The 18120-nt window shown below is 39.2% G+C and overlaps 1 protein-coding gene across 4 annotated transcripts; it reads left to right on the top strand.

The window, feature by feature from the left end:
• The first annotated feature begins 287 nt into the window (after positions 1–287).
• Positions 288–13357, top strand: OTULIN (OTU deubiquitinase with linear linkage specificity). Of its 4 annotated transcripts, none has more exons than XM_075705879.1 (8): positions 288–475; positions 1438–1773; positions 5552–5625; positions 6432–6526; positions 8336–8479; positions 9413–9538; positions 10574–10843; positions 12141–13357. In XM_075705879.1, the coding sequence occupies exons 1-8, from the start codon at positions 288–290 to the stop codon at positions 12333–12335; spliced, it is 1428 nt and encodes a 475-aa protein (XP_075561994.1). In that variant the 3' UTR covers positions 12336–13357. The 4 variants fall into 4 exon arrangements, with proteins under 4 accessions (XP_075561994.1, XP_075561995.1, XP_075561996.1 ...); XM_075705880.1 differs by lacking the exon at positions 288–475 and adding an exon at positions 553–683; XM_075705881.1 differs by lacking the exon at positions 288–475 and adding an exon at positions 645–683 and having other exon boundaries at positions 1442–1773.
• Positions 13358–18120: the final 4763 nt, after the last annotated feature.

Genomic DNA, 18120 nt, shown 5'->3' with positions numbered 1-18120 from the left:
GGACGCTACTTCCGGCGTGATGACGTCTGGGCGGAGGATGCTGGTGGCGGCGGCCGGCGAGGCGGAAGCAACTGCGGCGCTGCGTAGGGGCCGGTCGGCGTTCGCTCCCGCGGGGCCGGGGCCGGGGCCGCTGCCGCTGCCATGGGAGCGCCGGGCCTGTGCCGCCCCCCGCCGTAGCCGGCCCCCGCCCCGGCCTGTGTGCGGGCGCTTCGCGGGGCGAGCGGCGGCCTCTTCCTGAGGGAGCCCGCCGGCAGCGCGGGCCCGGCCCCGGCCCCGGCCCCGCCGGCATGAGCGGCGAGCGGCGGGCGGGCAGGGGCGCGGCGGCCGGCGGCGCGCTGCGTGCCCCCCACGGCCCCGGCCAGCGGGCGGCCGGAGCGGGGGCGGCCTCCTGCGCTCGGCGGGGCGCGGCTGCCGCGGCCGGCAGCGCCGATGGGTGTCGGGCCCGCGGTCCCGCAGGACAGGGGGTGCCGGAAAGGTGAGGCCTCGGCTGCCCGGCGGTAGCGTGGGTACGGTCGACCGTGTGCTGCACAGAGCCTGGCTCGTCCTTGCCTGGGGAGCGGGGCTGTGATGGGGACGAGGTGTGCGGCTCTCGTCCTGAGCTCCGTCCCGCGGGGCGGCTCGGTACGCGGCAGGGCTCCAGTGCGAAAGGACGGTGACACCCGGGAAAGAAGGGCTGGTGGCAGGTGGGCGGCTTTAACCTGAAGATAGAAACGCGGCGTACGGTTTTAAGATGTATGTAGCGGATATTAAGACCACTGGTTCTGAGTTGACCAGCATGGGTAGCAACGGTAAAAATTGCCTAGGACATAAATGTGGCAACTGCAAAGCAACCCATAATTTTGGGGGGAGGATTATGTAGCAATTTAAGATAAATGTCCCTGAAAACTTACTGTACGGGCACATCCTAAGCCTTTGGAGAACTTGCTTTAATGGATTGTAGAAAATTCTGTCCTGATAACTTGGAAATCACATTGGAAGAAGCAGAGATCAGAAATTTTTGCATTAAGTGATAATCCTGGTGCAATGGGAAGTTTCATGGAGCACCAGGTGAGTTTGTAAAAATCCTCCTCTTGCAGGACTGAAACTTGTTTCATTGGGATTTCTGTTAATCCTCAGATTTTTAGGTGATAATGTCCCTTGAGAAGAGCAAGTGTTCAGTCAGGGCGCTAGGTCTAGCGCAGGTTGTCTTGTAGTGCGGGCACAGATTAGCCTCAGTAAGAAATGAAATTGGCTTGCCAAGGAGATGAGTTTGAAAATAGTTTGGGTGCTGTGTTATCTTACCAAACTATTCTGGATTTTGTTCCTGTTTTTGAATAATTTAAGTACTCTCTGAATCCTCAGAATATAACATAACTGTCAAAATACTGTAATTTTCTTAAAACGTGTGCTTTTGTTCTTCCAAGACATAGTCTTCATATATTTCTCCATTCTTCAAAGCCAGGATAATTTTCAAGGGTGGATGACGGAACCAACCAGCCTTTCCACGGCTGCAGAACAGACACAGAAAAAAGAGCGTGCTGCCATACAGTTGATGAGGCATGAAGAGGAAGTTGGTGTTCTTTCTAATGAGCTTGGTTCAGCAAACGCAGCTACTGACCAGAAAGAGCAATCTACATCGGAAGTAAGACAAGACTATTTGTACAGAAGTACTGGGAGACCTGAGAAGACAGATATGATTAAATCACTTGTGGCAGATCAGGAGGCATCTAGCAACTGTGAACTGTATCTACCTGTGTCTAGTAATTGTTCAGCAATGGACTCATCCGAAGACAGGTGAGGATTTTTTTTTTTATATATCAACAGCTTTTCTATAGAAAGGGAGGGGTGCTTTTAGTTCGTGAAAGTGAATTTCTTGGCAATATTTCCTATATGGTTAGCATCTTAGTGAAATAGGTGCAAATGTCAAATCTTAACTTTGAAGGCTACCTTCACCCTTTGGATAAATTGCTTATTTTTATAGTTTATTTGTGGTTGTCTTTCCCCATCTAAGGGAATAATATGAGGCAGCATTGGGCTCTTGAGGGTAGGTTGCAGAGCATGGCAAACTAAGAATTGAAGGCAGATGCTCTGGTAGGTTGGTTTTAACCTTGTGAATGCTTTGTTAGGTGCAGTGCTGACAATCATAGAAGGCTTTTTTTAATCCTAACACTTCATTTGTTTGTTTTTGGGTTTTTTTTTTTTAAAACCTCCTCCTATAGGCTGAAGTAAAAAATTTATTTGCGTGATTCAGATTTGACAGTAGAAGTATTTACAAGAATATTTGGTATCTGGAAGAAGAAATAAATATGAAGGTTTTAAAAAAAGATACTCCAAACTTCTGAAAACAAAATTAATGCATGTAAGAGTGGCCTTATGTCTTTGAAGAATACATTAATAAAGTGAGAGAAGAAAGTGATTTCTAATTACTCCTCTTTCTATAGGTAGCCACTGGACTATTTTAAACAACATCCAAAACCTACAATAAGTGCTGACTTAGTGAAAAAGTCACTAAAAATAAGTATGTGTTTTCAAGGATGTTTTTAAATCTTATTTCATGCTTAATTTACTCTGTAATTTAAGCACAATCTAATATGTTAATGTGAATTTTTAATATTAATGCACACTTAACATTAATACACTTAATACATATTTATATGAATCTGTATATTTCGTGTGTTGGCAAAAGTGTGGTACATAAGGATCCCTATATGTCTGAATTTTTAAATTAGCTGCTACTTGGCATACTAATTCTATTTGATCTACTATGCCTCTACATGAACTATTAATAGCAATGAGTTTGATCTGACGTAGAAAATTAAATATTCATCCCTTCATAATAATAAACGGAAGACTTTAAGCACTGTTTTTGTTTTTGTATGGTATCTTCAATACTGGGAGTTCTAGTCCTGCAAATCTGTTAGTATGAAACTATTTATGTTTTTGCCCATAGTTCTTTCCCTTCTCTCCAGCTTAGTTTTGCTTGCTGTCGTCTTAACATGTTGGGGTTTAGGCTCTTTCTGGTGGTGTGGGGTTTTTTTTTAAATGCAAAGCCCAGGATATTCCAAGTAAAATCTGACATCCTATTTTTTTAACTTGGTATCTTTGGTTCAGCAGAATCTGATTTACTGGTTCAACGATTTAAGTGTTTACACACAGCACTATGCGCTATTTTTTTTTTCTTTAGTGCATGCATGTTTTCATTTAATTATTCTTTTCCATCTGTTATTTTATTTTCAGTCTATTGTCAAATGTTACTGTGACAATTAATGGGGAAAGGCTTTAGTTTCCCCAGGTTTACTTAACAGTTGCTATGCTCAAACAATGTTAAGATGCACTTTCAACTCTGAAATGAGAGTGCCTGTGCAGATGGATTGCACCTCTTAGCTACCTTGATTTCAAAACAACTCAGTTAAATTGCAGTACTTTTGTTTATGCTGGATGTTGATCTGTCAGGTTCTGAATCTGTGGGTTCTCTTTTGTCAAATCCCAGAAAGAAATGGGGTAATATCTGCAGAAGGAACATGACACTGCTTGCTCTACACCAAACTTCTTTTTTTGAGTGACCTCACTAATTTACTAAGTTGAGCACTTTTTCTGTTTGTGCATTATAACCTCAATGTATTCAAAGTAATGCTTCCCACAGCCCCACCACCTCCCATGGGATCCCTTGTAGAAGCAGGTTTGTTCATGCTCAGAGAGGGAGGTTGTTCCTTTATATTTTAAATACCTAGATTATAGATAAGTTAGGTTAGAGATACTCAGTTATTTGGGGTTTTTTGTAGTATTTTCAAGGTTATTAAGTATTCTTGAAATCCTTCGCAGACCTTAATCTCTGCTGAGAAATAAGATTATGCATGGAAATCAGGGTTTTTCCAGTGCCACGCTGTAATAAGGCTAAGGAGTTGGGATAAGTATTTCCGTGGTTTTTCTTCTCAGCAGGTAGTACTCTTTTTATGGAGTACTGTGTTTAATAACTATTGCATCTATTGTTTCTCTTTTAGTTAATAATTATGTAGTATTATTACAAATCAGATTTCAAGCGGCTACTTGAACGCCCAGGAAACCTAGTTTGAAAGTTAAAGGTTTGAAACAAGTAAAAGCTAAACCACAGTTTCGTATGACTGCACAGTAGATTACAGTTTCCTGGTATTAACCTATATGTGTCTTTATACTAAACTTTTTTTTTGTTCTCAAAGGAAATATATGCAAATGGGTTACAATGTTATCTTTTTTTAAGTGAGCTGGTTTGGATATAAAGAAAGAAATACAGAGCCATAATTGACCAGAGTATTCTTTCAAGTTTAATGAAAGTAATCTAATTACCAGCTGCCTACATTAAGCCCTTTCTTGCAGTCTTCCTAACTGCTTGTCCTCTCATAGTAGTGTAAGATGGAGCAGGGTCACTGCCTTAATTTCTTTCTGGTCTTTTGCAAGCACATTGTAGTTTGGGGTGTTTTGTGTAGTAGATTAGAAGCTACTAATAGTAGTGGCAATGAATAATAACCTTACACTTTCTTTTTCTGCACATGTACTTCAGATACAAACTTTCAATGTAACCTTCTTTTAGTGGTAAGCCTAAATGATTTACTAATACGTTTGGTGATGTATGGGTTTTTTTAAGTATTTTAGCTGTGAAACTGTGATTTTAAAATTTATTTGCTAGATGTAATTATATGACAAATGCCACTCAGAATCAGTTTTAAAGGAATGTGCAATTTACAGTTGTTTTCTGAACACTGTATGGACCTCCATTCTCAACAGTAATGCTCACACCCTAGCTTCAAGGTCTCTTCTTGATAAAGCTAGGCTATGCATAGAAACAATATCCTTTTAGGCCACAGTTTTCTCCCTCATGGTCATAACTGGAGTTCAGAATGTCTGTATATAGGCTCAGATGGAGACATTTGACTCTCAAGACGGTGTGGTGTACCTTGACCAAAAAGCCCGTGTTATTCGAGGAAGAAATGTTTGTCTGGATTTCAGTTAGCTTGTAGGCTGCAGTTTGGATCACACTTAGAATTTTGTTTTCTTTGAGTTCGTAACATTCAAACCAACTGCAGATATCTGGCTGTTTTTCATCATGATATTCTGTCACATATTCTACTCATTATTAGGCAGGTTACTTAGCCCCAGGGGAGTGCAGATACAAAGCTCTGGTGAGTAACGCATTCTTAGTTGTATGCATCGGTTGTAGTATTCATATACTCGGCAAACAGGCATTTTGGCTTGTATCTTTTGCAAATTTATCCTGTAAAATTTACAAATACAAAGGGACTTTAGTACTCTGTAGTCTGTACAACCAGCAGAAGAGAAATTCAGGTAGTGGTTCACTACCAATGTAGGTGTCACAAAGGAGGGGAACAGTTGAGAGGGTTTTTCTTAAACTTTTTTTTTTTTGAGAACTCATGTTGGTTTTATGAAAATGTGTAAGATGGAAAGCAAATCAAGTTGAAAAAATACCTGGAGAAAGACTTAAGTACTTGTCTGTAGCTATAAACAGGGGAAAAGGTAGATTACTATCAGATTTGTGCTGTTACATGAACTATGTCTAATGTGTTGATTTTTATTGCAGTGAGGAGGACATGTATCGTGATGCAGAAGAAATAGAGAGAGAGAAAATATTACTTTGTGAGACAAGCTCTTCAGGTACATTTGAAATTTGTTTCAAATACAGTATTACAATTCATTGTAGCACTAATTTGTGATGATTTGACACCCTCGTTCCCAAGGATTTTTGTGCACAGATGTCTCTGTGCAATAGAAGCTACTTATAATGACTGAGACAGTTTAATTCACACAAAGATCAATTTTATGTAAAACTCCTAGTATATTTTTTCCCCTGTGTTTTTATAGTTACTTTACAAGAGAATGTGAATCCTTTGGAAAGCAGTCATATAGCCTGTGTTACAAGTGTTGTGCTTGAAACTTACTGACTTATAGTCATAGCAGCATCTGTTGCTGGGTTCCCTTGATAACCTTATTACTGTCTGTTTTGGAATGAAGGCTGTTGGGGTTCCAAGAGAAAACTGTTTCTTCTTTCTACTATTCTTTCTGGCTTATTCAGAAAGATCTACTGTCTTTCTTCCTTATAGTCTGGCTGCTGAAAGAAGAGAAACTTTCACCAAACATTTTTCTCATTGCTAAGAAAATGAAGAGTGCTTTACTGATTTCTATTCTTTGCCAATTAGTATTTTTCAGAAGAGAGAGGAGCAGAGTGTTCTCTGTTTTGTTGGACTACCTTGTTATTTTTGTTCACTTGTCATTTTCACAGCAAGCTGTTTTTTTCCCCTCCAATACTAATAATTACTTAGTAGCTATAGGTTGTTTTGCCAGTCTCCTTTGGCAGCAATGTTATTTTAAAGTGATAAGAGTGTATTTAGAAATTCAGTGCTTTTTCTATGTTGTTCTGTTTCACAGTTCTCAGTATAATGTTACATATTCTTTTCTGACAGAATATAAACTAAGTGTTGCGCCTGAAATGGACATCATGGAGTACTGCAGAAAAGAATGGAGAGGAGATACACCAGTAGCAAAAAGGATGAGAAAGGTATCAGTTCTCTCTTTGTTGAATTTTGTTGGGCTTTTTGTTTTCATTTGTACATTTAGTAGGTGATTTCCTATGGGAACAATCTTTAAAAAAGGAAATGCAGTGTTTTCCACTGTCTGGTCGTAGAAGTGCCTGACAACTGGAAGATGGTTTCATTTATACTTATTCAAAATGTGGTTTTTGGTAAGGCTACTTGTTGATAGTGTAGGGTTTTGATTAATACAGTTCTTCATTAGGGTTTTCAATTAAAGTTTTAAATTTGGTTTATTACCATAAAGTGGTAATTTTGTGGGGTGTTGAAATGGTAGAGCAGATAACCAAACTTGAAGTTGGTGAATTGCATGATTTTTAAGATGGGGAGTGTTAATGAATAGGCTCAGTTTTTCTTAAATTTTACCTGAATTCTTATTTTTTGTAGGTTTTGGACTCGTTTTCTTATATTAATCTTGAGCTAGAATAGTAGAAAACAAAGCGTAAGGTTAGTTAGGGGGTTTTTGTTGTTTTGATTTTTCAACACAACTTGAAAATTTAGTGGTATGTGTGAGTAAACCTAAAAAATACTTTCCATAAATCAAAAGATCCATGTGTTGCCTTCAGCAGACTAGTAAGGAAATACAGATGTGCAGAGCATTGAATTTTGCTAGGTTAGCTGAAGAGACATACTGAGTTTCAGAAGTTATGTTTCAACATTGCTGCTTCTGCTAAAAGTGTATGTATGGGAACAGCAGGGAGGGAACAAATGTGCTGAGGCATGTGTCAGGATATTTCAGTGTAAACACGAATTTTCCCTGAGGGAAAAACAAACTGCATGTGACACAAATTGGGTAAATGGAATAAACTATTGCTGAAACTTCTTGGGTTTAGATTTATAGTCTTGTGTGTGTATGTTTGGATTTTTTTTTCTTTTGAAACTTAAGTGGGTTAGCTGCCCACATTTCAGTGATATTTCTGCACTGTCATCAAATAAATGCCACAACTAATTATCTACTTAGATTTCTTTGGTTCCTTGTTTGTTATTCAGCAGAACTAAGGAAGTTGTTTTTTTTTTTTTAAAGCATAATTTGTGATGTAAAAGTATTTGAACTTCCAAAATGGATAGTGATCAAATCCTTTTTTTCTTTTAAATATGTCGTGGTTTAGCCCTAGCCAGTAACTAAGCACCATGCAGCCGCTCGCTCACTCCCCCTACCCTGGTGGGATGGGGGAGAGAATCGGAGGAGTAAGAGTGAGAAACACTCCTGGATTGAGATAAAAACAGTTTCATAATTGAAATAAAGTAAGACAGTAATGGTAATAATAACAATATAATAACGATGATAATAATATACAAAGCAAGTGATGCACAATGCAATTCCTCACCACCTGCTGACCGATACCCAGCCAGTTCCCGAGCAGCGATCGCTGCTCCCCGGCCAACCCCCCCCCCCCCCAGTTTCTATACTGAGCATGACATCATAAGGTATGGAATAGCCCTTTGGTCAGTTTGGATCAACTATTCTGGCTGTGCCCCCTCCCAGTTTCTTGTGCACCTGGCAGAGCATGGGAAGCTGAAAAGTCCTTGACTAGCATAAGCAGTACTTAGCAACAACTAAAACATCAGTGTGTTATCAACATTCTTCTCATGCTAAATTCAAAACGCAGCACTATGCCAGCTACTGGGAAGAAAATTAACTCTGTCCCAGCCGAAACCAGGACAAAATAGCATTAACATTTGGATGCTAATATTCCAATATCTTTTATGATACCAGTGCATGACCTTAAAGTGCTTTATTAATGCTTTCATGTTACTTGGAATTTGTGTTTTTCTAGGGATATGAAGCAGTTGCTCAGAAGTTTGCATCTATAAGGAGAGTACGAGGTGATAACTATTGTGCTCTCAGAGCAACTCTGTTCCAGGCACTAAGCCAAGCTACCCAGTTACCAAGCTGTCTGCAGAGTGAGGATTTTACTATGGTACGTGTCAAACTCTGATCTTCTGACACTAGAGGAATGTTGGTTCTAACCTGTTGGATAATTTTATGATCTCATTTCTCTATTATGCTGTATGTGCTCACTTCTCAATATCCCTTGAATTGAGAAGTGGTCGTGTTCAGTTTTGTTGTAGGTTTACAGTGATTCTTTCAACGTGGAATTGAGTTCCAGGTCCCCTTAGTTTCCATTTTATAATGTATAAATGTTACTATAATGCTGACTGTAATATAACTTGTCTGTCTTCATCTTGCCCTCTTGGTTTCTTCTTACTGCATGTAATATGGCAGTAAGACGTTTCCCACAAGACAGCTGGTAATAACAAAAAATACAGACAACTTAGCACATTTGGGAAAAAACATAGCTTTTCAAAATTATCATGTTATATTCTTGTGTGCCATATATGGTTTCTCTAGAAAGTGGTTTAAGAAATTGGATGCTGTAGGCTTTTCAGAATGTGTATATTACCTGTGTCTTAAATGTTACTTAAAATAAGCTTAAGAGCAACTCCAACCTGACATGAAGAACCTTCTCTTCTGTTGGTTCAGGGCTACTTTCAAACGCAGTCACTGTCATCTGCTGCTGGAGGGGGTTTTTTAATTAAAAAAAAAAGAAAAAAAAAGAAAAAAGAAAAGCCATGAGTAACTTGAGGTGATTAATTTTGCCAGTGCTTATGTATTGGTTAGATCTGGAAATAGTAATAGACCAGTATTCTGGCTGTTACCCAGCAAGTATTATAAAGAGCCAGTTGTGTTCAATTGTGGTCATCTTAGTACAACATCTGTTCAGAAGAACATATGAGGGATCATTTTAAGGTGCAAAATGTTAAAAAATCAATAAAATAATAATGTGCAAGTTGGTGGCTTTTCCTTTCAAGATTTTTTTAATTAAGCTGCCTTCTCTTCTCTCAACTTCCAGCTTCCTGAAAACTTGCTGAGCAAATATGACTGGATCAAGCAGTGGCAGCTAAAACAGAAACTGGGAAGGAAGATGGGAGAAATAAGTGATGAAATTAAAGAATATTTAATGCTTCTAAGGAAAAAGGTTGGAAAAGTATTTGTTTATTCTTGTTCACTTACAAATAAGGAAATGACAAAAACTTTCCAATGGGGTGAATTTAGCATAAGGATGCTTTCACTAGTGAAAGTCACTTTTCTGTATGTATACTGCAAAAGAAAAATCAAAGAAAGAATGTCTGTTCAGATCTGTGGGAGTTTTCTGCTCTTTCACTGTTTGCATTAGCATGATACTGGAATTAATTTGTAAGCAGCTCTGCAGAAAACTATCGGTTAGACAGGTTTCAATGAAGACGTCAATATAATAGAGTAACATTTTGCCTCTATTTCTTGTATTTAGTTGAAGGAATGATATACTATGGATAAATGCTGCTGCTATGTTGAGCAGGTCATGGAAAGGAAAAAAAAAAACCAGAATAATACTGGAGTAATTTCAAAGGAGTGGTTTTTGTTCCAAGCTTACACGTTTTTATTCTAGGTTGATGTAGCAGGAAAATGATTGTGCCCTTTCAGTGTTCATACTATATTTCTTAGCCCCATCCTCCCCGCTCTTGAAACTCTGGAACCTATTTAAAAGCTCTTCAGTTGTTCCTGTCTTACTGTGTATGCATATTCTCTTTTTTTGAAGGCTTTTAAGAATATTTTAAATGCTGCATTCAAGCAGTTTCTGAGGGTGAGAATGAAATACACATTCTGAGTAACTGAAATGTAAAGACTATGAAGGATGTAGGATTTATGATACAAGAAACAAAAAGGTTACTTATTACCTTATTGCTTATTGTCCTGTGACAATATTTGCTTTGCCACCTTGCAACAATTTCCAACATTCTCTTCTTTTGCTTTGCTTAAGGACTGATTTAGTCAAAATCAGACTAACTCAACTTGACCCTGACAGGACTACAGCTGTGGAAATAGTCTCAAGTGTTTTTAAAAAGACATACAGCCCTTCATAAATTAAATTCTGAGTGCCTATTCTGAACATCTGACAATTCACAAGTGGCTTTTTACAGCTCGTGCATGGTGATGGCTATTGATGCATGTTTTGTGTGTTATTTTTTTGTAGTGGAAGAATATAAGTGAAATCAAGGGTTCTATTGAGAAACAAGAAGCTTGTGATAAATTGTTTAAAAACGAAGAGGAGGAGTATAGTCTCTATGAAGCGCTGAAATTTTTAATGCTTAACACTGCCATCGAATTATACAACGATGATAAAAATGGAAGGAGAGTTCCTGTCTTCTCATGGTTACTGTTTGCACGGGATACATCTAGCAACCCTTGTCAGTTAATGCGTAATCACTTGAATCACATTGGTCACAGTGGAGGCCTTGAACAGGTAAGGAGAGATTGTTCTCACGGTATTACTTTCCTGTTTTGGAGATTTTGGTTTCAAGTGGTTTAAGAAATCACCCAGCTTTTGTTGGTCTGGCTAAATTTAATGGTGTAGGTTCTGGTCTTTTGTTGCAGAAAAATATAGTAGAACCACTTGCTTGTAGTAAGAGCGTGTAAAGGCCTTCCTTTGAACCATTGATTTTTGTCTGACGGCTGACACTTAGGTAGCATTCTTTGGAAGTATGGTATTCTATAAATAGTAACATTTCTATTAGTCTCCTACTTGTTAGCTTTTTTAAAAAATACGATAAAAGCTAATACTCAAATTATGAAAAGAAGATTATGTGTAGTACATATACTTGGTGAAATCTGATAAACTGATGACAGTTAATGCCTTATATGTTGCAGAAATGATATGCATATTACAAAAAAGCCCCAAAACAAAATGTAGTGGTTAATAAGCTGAATAGTCTGAAAGATTTTAGAAACATCCATTTAAAAAAATCCCATTGAATAAGTTACAAGTGTGGTACTGCATTTAGAAACATGGAAGTACTATGTTTTGTTTCTGTTTATTGGCTTAAAAATATGATGACTCTAGTATAGATGAGACAGGTTGCTGTTACTGTCACATTAGCTGATTCATTGGTGACCTTTTTGCTGCCCAGTTTAGTCAATAAGTGATGTTGCCTATTTTTGTGCTGACTAGGTTTTGTTTATTTCAGTGAGATTTTTTGTAAATTGTTATTTAGAACAGGATAGGCTTGCCACTGTAGTAGACAAGGTAGAAGATTTTCCAGCTGCTTTCTCTGAATTCCTTCTGATATCAACAGGCTTTGTAAAGGTTTTCCATCTGCTTTTTATTTGGCTAGAGAGTTCAGATTACCCTCTGAGAGGGAGAGGATCATTCCCTGAAACCTATTCTTGTCTGTTTTAGTGACTTAATGGGATGAATACTGATACGAGAGTATGTCTTGCCTACCTGTTTGTGGCAGGAGGGAAGTGGGATTCTCTGTATAAAGTAGCTTGTCTTGAGGACTAATATCCTACCATGCCACTGTTGGGTCTGAAGAGCTCCATGTTAAAGGCATGGTATCTTAGAGGTATTTGTGCAGCAAGTTAAGAACGCCTTGAATGATTGAGATGCTGAACTAGAGATGCTCATGTATATGCGTTCTCATTTCATATTTTTTTCTTTGAAAAATTACATCTGAAAGGTACTAGTTTAGTATTTTTGAGAAATATTTTGTAAAAGGCATGTTTAATTTTACACATTACACTTCTGCTTTTTCCCAACGTAGGTGGAAATGTTTCTCCTTGCTTACGCTCTGCAGTATACCATCCAAGTGTATCGACTGTATAAATATAATACTGATGAATTCATCACATCTTATCCCAATGACCCAGAGGAGGACTGGCCTGTGGTGACTCTCATAACTGAAGATGACAGACATTATAATATTCCAGTCAGAATGTGCCAAGAGACTATGCTGTAAACAAGTGATTTTTGGCAGACAAACCTGTGCTGCTTATTGAGGTTTCAAGTGCTATTTTGAAACAGGATGATGATGAAAGCTGCGTTATTAAATCTACAACAAATCGAAATCCATGTTTTGGAAGTTTACATCTGAACTAAAATATCAAATAGGCACTAGTTTGAAGAGTAAAAATTGTGCAAGTATGGCTTTTGTTGCCCATTAAAAAAAAAAAAAGAGGAAATTCTGCAATCCTGTTTTTGAAGGGCTTACTCTGAATAGGAATGCAAAAACTATAGATTTACTTCTTTCAAGAAGATAGGTCAGGCTCTGCGGTAAGACATGAGCTGACCTTCTGCTCCCCGAAATAATGAGATAATGATGAATTGAAATTTCTGGAAAAGTAAGCTGGCAGTGTCCTGACTGATACCTGTAATGCTGCTTAGAAGCAACTTGTATAAATCTTGGATCTCGGGAAGCAATATAATTCTTTTGTAGTTTGAATTTAATGCCTGCCATGGTTTATGCTATGAGAGAGATGCTTTCTTGAAGTTTTCTAATGCTTTGGGGTTTTTTCTGACATGAATATCTCTTATTTAGAAGCCAGTTGTCTGTTACACTGAAAATAGAGCTCTTCCCCTTTCAACCCTGTGAGAGGATCGTGGCAAAGAGACTTGATAATAAGGGAGTATAATAACTGTTTGTTAGTAGGTCACAAATTCAAAACCTACACAGAATTCCCTCTTCAGTTATGATAGTGGGCATGTGGTTATCTCATATCAGCTAACTTCCATGTCTGTTCATATTACTGTTCCTGTAATGTTAATCCTTGCTGGTAGCTGCTGTGGAGAACGTCAGGATTTTAATTTGTCCAGGGAGTGCAGTAGATGGAAGTAAACTTCTGGTGCAACTTCTCTGCTCTTGGGAGGAGTATGAGGGGTTCTGTTTCTGCTTAGAATTATTCATTATGCTTTATATTGAAGGAATACAGAACATAGCAGATGCTGGGAGTGCTGACATACCAATTAAAAAAAAAAAAAGAACCTTCACCTTTAGCTTAAAGTGGAAATAGGCCCTAGAGATGACTCTCGGAACGAGAGAGTGAAAGTTGATTTAAATGAAATGCTGGTCATACACAGAAGACTTGGCTTCTCTTAGAAGGCCTTCATATAGAAAAGGTATAAGATTGTAAAAACTACTTTTCATTCAAATGTTCTGGAGGAAATGACATGCAAAACTTCAAATTTTCCTGTTTTGTTCTACTTAATTTGTTAACTTTTATTGTGAAAGATAATTACACAATGAGAATGTGCATTCACTGTGTTCTAAAATGTGTTTTAAAAACATCTTAATGAGGTCTGCCATGTACTCAGTGTTACATTTATGTTTTCTTTGCCTTTTCAAGCAACTAGGTTGATCTGTTACTGAAAATTTCTGGGAGCTACAAGGGAATAAAAAAACCAATTCACCTGGCAGTATTTTGTTTCTTGGTTTATGCCCTGTTTTCTCTCTAGCTTTATATTTTTGAGTTTTTAATTTTGAAATCCTCCAAGTAACACTGAAGGGAAAGGAAGAATAAATTAGCTTTTGCAACTCACTGAACTCTGATAGAAAAGTTGTAGTTATGATTTAAATAACTGAAATTATTTAAATCTTGATGTCTTCTAATTGTGATCTATTCTTGAGATTAAAACTTAACAACGCTTTGAAAAAGACGTATTTGTCATACATTCAGAGCCACTGCTCGAAGTGTATGACAAAAGCCTCTAAATCAGAGGCTATTTAAGGGCTGAGTTTGCAGTCATTAGGTATGTAAAGAATTCACATAATTGGCTTGTATGTTGAACTGAGAAGTGCAGGACTGAGCACAAGGTACGTGTATGCCTTAAGTCACGTATTCTTCCTGCAGAAGTTGAGTAACAAACAGTAGAAAACCTGCTGTTGCTTTGGAGATAAGCAATGAGTCTGTACTGTGGTGTGCAGTATATTGATTTAACTTAAACTTTAAATACAAAATTGACAGCTGACAATTTTTCATCTAGACTTACACAATGGATAAATACTGCTTTTCTGTTGGGTCCCCTTCCTCTAGTCTACTCAATAAACTGAAAGAGTTAATAAAGTAAATAAAGTGGAAGTGAGGGATGGAAAAGGAAGAGGAATAGAGGTCAAATCAATTCTGCCCCCTGCCCCCATGTCCATGAGTCTTACACGTGAATAAACTTACAATAGCTGCTGTACTTCCAAGGTCAGTGTACTGAAGGAAGCAGATGCTTTGCTCAACACCTGGCATACTTTGTTAGGTACAGTCTGGACTTTTCATATGGTAATATGTGAGCTCCTAGGAGTTAGTAGAGATGAAGAAAGTTCCCTCTGACTGTTGTAGTTAGTGTGCTTTCTGTGCAAAAAATAACTTCATCCACTTTAGGCCCATCTTTTATCCCTACTTTAACATTATTATTATGTCCAACTTCTGCCCTTTATGCTTTTTGGAGAAGGAGGTGCATATTTATTGTGTTCTTCTTCAGAACCATTTTAGCATACTTTTGGGTATTAGATGGAAACATCCTGCTTTCTACTGTAGTGCTTTGACGTGGGCTATCTGCTTTTTTAAAAAGCATTTAAGTATGTATTTTTCACTAAACACAAGTTGTGGTCTACGCAAAGCTTTTGGTTTGCCTTTCTTCGGTCTCCCAGTAAGAAAGATGTTACAAAGTTAACGGAGACTTATCCTCCAGCTTCCTTTCTGTTGGTGGAAGTGTACAGCAGAAGTCCTTTCTGTGAAGGAGAATTGAGGTTCAGGTGGTCTTGCTCGGCTGGGAGGAGGGGAAGAAAATTGCGTTGTACCGTGTGGGAATAGTTGGCTGTGGGCAGAGAGATGTGCTGAGCTGGAGCCGCAGCAGGCAAGGAAGCGAAGCTTAGGCTGGGCACGGCTCCGAGAAGCTGGTGCTGGAACCAGCCCGATGGTGTCCCGTGGGAGCTCACCCCGGAAGCCGGCTGCGCCGGGGAGGTGCAGGGGTGTTTGGTTCAGGACTGTAACTTTATTCAGGTAGCTGAGTCGAAGCTTGACCGAATCTTGGCCAAGCTTATTTTTGTGTGACAGCGACAGCCCTATTGTCAAAAACTAGTGAAGGAGGATGAAGAGCAAGGTGGGAACTTGTATCTCGCCAGAATGGCGGACATGGTCGCATACTCCATTTTAGGTGTTAAAGGAAGCGGGGAGAGGGAGAGGGAGCTCTTGCGTTGTGTGTCGAGTGCAGGGCTCAGTTTGTGATCTTGTGTCCCTAATATTTCATAGTGTTGGTTGCGCAGCCCCTGTATCTTCTTGTCTTCTGGACGTAATTGTCATTTGTTCCCCCAGTACGCTAGCTGGCAGGATAGGACTGAGAATGTTTGAAAATGGCCAAATGTACTTTATGAATGCTCCCTTTTTTGGTAACAGTGGAAGATGACAGGCGGCACGTTCTGGAAGCTTGCCGCTAGATGAATAATTGTGCTATGACATTGACTAATGTGCTTCAAGCCAGACAGATTCAAAGAATATTTCCATTTATGAATTTCTTGAGGAGGAGAACCTCAGCCTCTGAGAAATGGAAAGGAAATGTTACTAATTCTGCAGAGTTAGAAGGGAGATGGAGAAGGCTCAGCATGGTAGAGGCCTCTCAAGAAAGGTGGCTCTCTAGTCCCTTTTCCCCAGAGCATTCATTTTCTGCATGGGTGCTGATGACGTGCTTTTATTTCTGTTCACGACTTCTATTCAAGTTGATGGGAATCCAAGAAATCACCCCAAGACGTATTGAGCCATGGAAGAACTAGTCAGTACTGACTAAAAATTGTTTTATCGGGGCTGTCGGATGAGTGCTGTGGCATGCAGAGGAAGGAGATTGGAAGTGATCGCCAGCTGCCTCTTCCAGAAGCTGTTTCCCCAGTTTGCCCCTTTTGGGAATTTTGGGGTTTGTGGTTGGTTTTTTAGACACCTGCCCACCAGGTCTTTGATGTGCTAGATTCCTTTGGGCTATTGCAGCAGACAGCTGCGGCAGGGACTGTAGCAGGTAGCCTCTGCACATGCTCGTCAGCATCAAGCTTTCAGTCTGACAGTCATCACCAGTCAGCCCAACGATTTTTCATTTTTTTGATTGAAAAAAAAAAAAGATGCCTCACTTTATGCAAACAATGTTACTATGTAGGTTGAATGTGGAAGGCACAATTACTTTTTTTTTCCCCCCTCTTACTTTTCTAGAATCAGATAGTTCTGCAAGTGTTTGTGGCTTGCTGGGATGGGACAGAATTTAGACACTGTCCTTTTTAGATCTGTGGTGCACCCACCATTTTTTTTTTTTTTTTTTAAAAAAGGGAAAAAAGCAAAGCTGCTATAATATTTGTCAAACTAGTATTGTCCTTCTCAAACAGTCGTCTTGTGCTTCACAGAACACTCACTGGAAACACTCACTTTATAGTCCGCAGCTGACCCCTGGTACATACTCTTGGTGTTTAAGTGGCTTTGCAGAGGAGCCCAGGAACTAACTCGTCCCACCCAGAGTGGGTCCGGGTCCGGGCCCGGGGCCTGGGGTGGGTGTTTTGCCGGCAGGTGCCACTGCAGGCCAGGGGAGAGCGCGGCGGGATGGCCCGGGCTCACCCGCTTCCCAGCTGGTGGCACCTGCAGGCCTTCCTTTCCAAGTCACCGCGACGGGATCTGCTGACTTGTCACTTCACCTTGGTACTCCAGCAAACGCAACCGGCATTTACGATACATAAATAGCAATCATAGGTAGTGAATATAGCATGACCAAAATGCTTTTCCTTCTAGTGACCTTGAAAGATCATGGTTTAGCAGCATCAGCTTACCTTTACGGACTCGTGTGAAGGGACGTACTAGTTAAAAGTAATAGTGCATAGGTAGAATGAAAGACATTTTGAAGATGTGTGAAACACCGTGAAAAGGAGTGGTAAGAGACTTGAGATTTTTTCTTTAATTTTTTAAAATATTTTTGAATATCAAATAGTTACTCTGTTTATATCCTGAACAAGAATCTGCTAGTAGGGGTTGAAATTTGTAGCAAGCCCTCTGGTTTCTGAAGTATCTGCTTTTGTTTATTTATTCATCCGAACCTTCAGTTGATGTATTGACACATTTGAGTCTTTGCAGCCAGACTAATTTCTCTAAGAATTAGAGGCTTAGCTGAGACATGCTGTGTGATTCTAAGCTGTGTTTCTAGGATAACGTACTCTCTTTACAGAAACACAAGGCTATAAAGTGTCAAGGATAAAGTATGTTGAGAAGTGGTGAAGTTGGATTCTCAAATTGTCCAAGAGCAAGTCAAATAACTATAAAAATGTGTAAATCTATTAGTTTCCAACCACATTTGCAGGTGTGCAGAGCACATTTTATTTTTACTGTCTTTATTTTATAGGGAAAAAAAATAGTTCTAGCCATAGATGTTTAATGAAGATTTAAAGTGCCTAGAAAAACAGAATAAACGTGACAATAATCCTCTATTACTGCCTATGCTGTTGTTCCTGGATTGCTGAAATGCCAAAAATTATTTCTAGCTGAGAGGAATGTATTCAGTGTAAAACACTGCATCCATAGACTAATGGATGTAACTGTAACAGGCTATATCTTTAGAGGTGGAGCACTTGCTGGACGGCTACTCTCTTCATGTTTCTGAATGTTTTCTGCATCATAAGAATTTTTTTTTTAGCATGAAAGGTTAAGAGAAATAATAAATTATACTGAGCAAGGGAGATGTACAGTCTGCAGGTTTATGGGCCTTGGGAAAACAGTGCCTTTTTCACTCAAACTCTT

The sequence above is a fragment of the Pelecanus crispus genome, chromosome 2 (genome assembly GCF_030463565.1).
Source record: "Pelecanus crispus isolate bPelCri1 chromosome 2, bPelCri1.pri, whole genome shotgun sequence".
NCBI classification, from domain to species: Eukaryota; Metazoa; Chordata; class Aves; order Pelecaniformes; family Pelecanidae; genus Pelecanus; species Pelecanus crispus.
Note: the sequence above shows the minus strand (reverse complement) of the source record. Positions and strands in the feature narration are given on the sequence as shown.